This window comes from Belonocnema kinseyi, chromosome 1 (genome assembly GCF_010883055.1).
Source record: "Belonocnema kinseyi isolate 2016_QV_RU_SX_M_011 chromosome 1, B_treatae_v1, whole genome shotgun sequence".
NCBI lineage: Eukaryota > Metazoa > Arthropoda > Insecta > Hymenoptera > Cynipidae > Belonocnema > Belonocnema kinseyi.
Window position 1 is genome coordinate 75,774,862 of NC_046657.1, and position 3,978 is coordinate 75,778,839.

The 3,978-nt window shown below is 31.9% G+C and overlaps 1 protein-coding gene across 1 annotated transcript in view; it reads left to right on the forward strand.

The window, feature by feature from the left end:
* The first annotated feature begins 388 nt into the window (after window positions 1-388).
* LOC117178234 overlaps window positions 389-3,978 on the forward strand; it is a 56,960-nt gene continuing 53,370 nt past the window's right edge. Inside the window, exon 1 of the mRNA XM_033369562.1 lies at window positions 389-481. Coding sequence (XP_033225453.1) covers window positions 424-481 — 58 coding nt within the window. The 5' untranslated portion in view covers window positions 389-423. The remainder of the gene's footprint in view (window positions 482-3,978) is intronic.

Below are 3,978 nucleotides of genomic sequence, written 5' to 3' on the forward strand. Positions count from 1 at the left end.
AACAGAATCTTTGAAAATGATCTGAAAGGTAAAAGACTCAAAACGCGCAGAGATATTTTCTCTTTTCACAATAATAATAATGATCTCTCAAAGTTTTAATTATTCACCTTCTAATCGATTTTTAAAAGTTATGTTATATTATCAATTTAATGCATTTTCAAATTTATACATCGTTCAGAATTATTGGGCAAGCAATGATTCACAAATTTTTTCCGGTTGTGATTAGAAGGACAGAGACTAAGGTCTATTAAGCGCTGTTTTCTGTTTTGATAGTACGTTCTAGCTGATAAGATTTTATATTGTTTTACCACGTGAGATACACACATTGGAACATCTTGTCATTCTAGTGAATTTTTCGGGTATATATAGCGGTGAAAATGGTCCAGATTTAGCAGTTATCTTTCACGAAATATAATAAGAAAAATGAATATCCTTCTTGGAACTCTGCTTCCTGCCCTTGTGATTTTCGTCAATTTCAGTGGTAAGTTTGACCATTCTAATATAAATCTTTACTTAAAAAATGGTTATATGAGCAAACTATTTAGTTAATAAGATATAGTACTGCTATTTTATTAGCTCGTATAACAATTCCATTAGTTGTCGCGACTATTAAGTTAGTACCAGCAACTAAGTAAATGGTTGTGCCAACTAAAAAAATAGCAGTACTATATCTTGCAAGCTAAATATTTAGCCCAACAAACCATTTGCTTCAGTGTTGGAAGTGGCTGGGGAGTGATGGTGTGAAAGGAGGTAAATAAAAGTGAATGAGAGGAGTGTTGGAAAAGGATAGTGTAGAAGGAAGGGTGATGATGAGATGGGGAAAATCTTGAAGAGAAGAGGGAAGGGGTTAGAGGGTTCTGATAAGAAAGGAGACAGATAATAAAAAATGCGAGTAGTGGCAGAAAATGATGGCATAAAGTTTTGGAAAAGCAGCAGATGGTAGTAAATTTTTCACTTCCCATATTTTAGAAAAATTTAAAAGGATAAGAATGTATTGTACGATTTTAAAAATTGCTATTAGTGGTGTAGCTAGCCCTAAGGGGACCCTATATCATAATGCCTGGGTGGGGGGGCTCTGTAGAAAATTAAACAAAATTTCAATTATTAATTTTCATTTGGGGTGTCCCCGAACCGCGAGGGCCCTGTATCATTGATGCGGCTCATGAAGCCGTAGCTGCGCCCCTGCTGCAATTATATTAGTGGTTGTTTGTTATGAGAAAAAATATTATTATTTTTATTAAATAAAGTTTCAAACCTGCGCAAAACAATTATTTGTCAACTGTTTTTGTTAATGAACTTTTTTCTTGCTGTACATTTTTCCATATTTTAATATAATTATTTGAGTTCTAATAAATTCAGGGTTAGCTTTTTCTTCAATTCTACTCTTTTTCAGAAATAAGCAAGAAATCTCAATGTATATTTATTTATTTTTTATTATAATATTTAAAAAAATTATTTTAACGATTTTAGCCATAGGAAAATTTATTTTCAAAATTGAAGACAGTAGAGTTTTAAAGAATGTTTTCTACAAAAGAATGAGCAAACCTTTATTAAAATTTGACCATTGTTTCACAATTTTAAAACAGCAATTTTGAACTTTATTTTTGTATAGCTTTATTTGTAATTTCTGAAGAAATTAAAACATTTTTCATAGACACGGTCGAGTGTTAGTCAGCCCTTCGTACTTTCTTCTTAAAAGGAGGCCGAGGGAGGGGAAGGTATGCGTTAGTGGGGCATAGCAGGAAAGTAGGGAAATGTGCAAGGGGGTGTTAGAAAGGAAAGGGGGAATGATTCAATAGGAAGGAAGAGAGATGTGAAAATGTTAGAGAAATGAGAAGATGTGAAGTGAAGTGGAGTGGAGTGAATAAGAGCATCGGGTTGGCGAAGTAATGTAGAGGTATAGTGGAAAGGAACGGAGTTAGCTGGTAAGGGGGAAAAGGTGGAGAAGGAAGGTGCGGAAAAAAGGGAAAGAAACATTGAGAAGGGCGGGGTGAAGAAGGTGGGAAGGGGTGGTGAGGAAATATTGTAGATTATGTTGGGAGGAATGAAGGGGAAATTATGGAAAGCGAAAGATGGTGAAGGAAGCTAAAGAAAGCAAAAGGATGACACAGCGTAAAGAAAAAGGGGAGAGAAAGATAGACAATGATGGTAGGTAATAAGGGAATGGTCTCTAAAGAGATGAATGGAACTGCGGTGTGCGGGTGAATGAGAGGGTTAGGGTCGAATGGGAAAGCCATGCAAATTAAATTAACAGAAATAAATCTCTGTTCGTTTAGAATTTTACTATATGGTATAATTTTTTGTTTAGAAGTAATTTTCGCAATTGATAATTCAGCTTATCCATTATTGGTTAAAAATTAATCGGTTTTACGTAGGTTAAGATTAAATTATTAAAATATTAAATGATAATGATAAATTCACCTATTTTCACGAAATTAGTATTTTTGTTACATACATACATACATACATACATACATATGTTACATAAATACATATTACTCGTGAGCATTTAAATTTTCAATTAAAAAATATCATATTTCAACAAAGTAGTTGAACTTTCAATCAAAGATATGAATATGCAACTAAAAACTGGAGTCTTTGACAAATAAGTGGTTCAGCCAAAATTTTAAAAGAAAATACTTAATTCTTAAAAAAAAATAAGATTAATTTTGAATTAAATAGTAGCATTTTTGTTTAAAAATTATGAAATTTATAGTGAAAGACAGACTTTTAATCCAAAAAGACAAATTTCAATTTTAATTTTTAAAAATTTCGATTTGACTTTTCAACGTCAAAATATAAGCTTTTAACAAAAACATAATGTTCGAGGAATTAGTAGAATTTTCAACCAAAAAGGATTACTTTTGAACTAAATTGTTGAATATTCAACCAAAACTTGCATTTGTGTCCAAGAGAGATGCAATTTCTACTAAAACAGATGAATTTTTAAATAGAAAAGACAAATCTAAAAAAAAAGTTGACTTTTCATACTCAAAAGATTCCAGGTGACTTTTCAGTACCAATATACGAATTTTAAGCAAAAAATCCCCAGTGGGCACAAAGTTTGGCGACGTCCTTACGACATCGTTACGACATCTTTACGACTACTTTACGACATTCTATGTCAATGTCGTTAAGGTGTCTTTACGATATCTTAAATAAGTCGTATGATTGGACGATGTCTTTACGATATCGTAAACAAATAATAAAAGTTATAACTAAAAATAATATATTTAGTTGGAATCAAATGCAACGATATATATAAATACAAGGAAATTAAATGAACTTTTTCAAATTTTTTGTTTCAATTAACATGACAAATGGTGCAAAAAATTATTTTGCACAAAAAGGCTCAAACAAACTATGCATCCAAAAATCAGTTGCTTTGAAGAAAAAATTCCAAACCATAATTTATGCAAGAAGAATTGTATAAGAGTACCTCAAAATATATTTACAGACAACTTTGTGATCGGCTCATTAGAGGCAAATATACAGGGGGTCTAAAAAGTTCCGGACCCCCTTAATATCTCCTCAGGTAAAATATTTTTAATTGTGGCCAAGGTCATCCTTAAAGTAATTTTTAACTAGATATTTAATACTGCCTTTAATTTGACCTTGAATATGACCTTAAAGGCCTTTTCAAGGTCAACTTAAAAAAAAGGAAAACTACCTTTTTTTAAATCGGAAATCGGTAGAGCGAGACTTTTCAAGTTCAAATACTTATGAAGGTCATAGATTGAATTTGAACTTGAAGGTCCTTCTATGGTCATAAAACTTGATTAAGGTCATAACACCTCTAGAATCAGCAGGTTTTGAAAAAAATGTATATCAATTGAAGTTATTTGCTTCAACAAGGCAAATTAAATCGTAATGTTTAATTTGAGCCTGGAGATGACCTGAAAGTTCATGTCAATGTCAACTTTTTTTGAAATGGAGCCCCCGCCCCTTGACATTCGAAATTAATTTAGCGCGAAATTT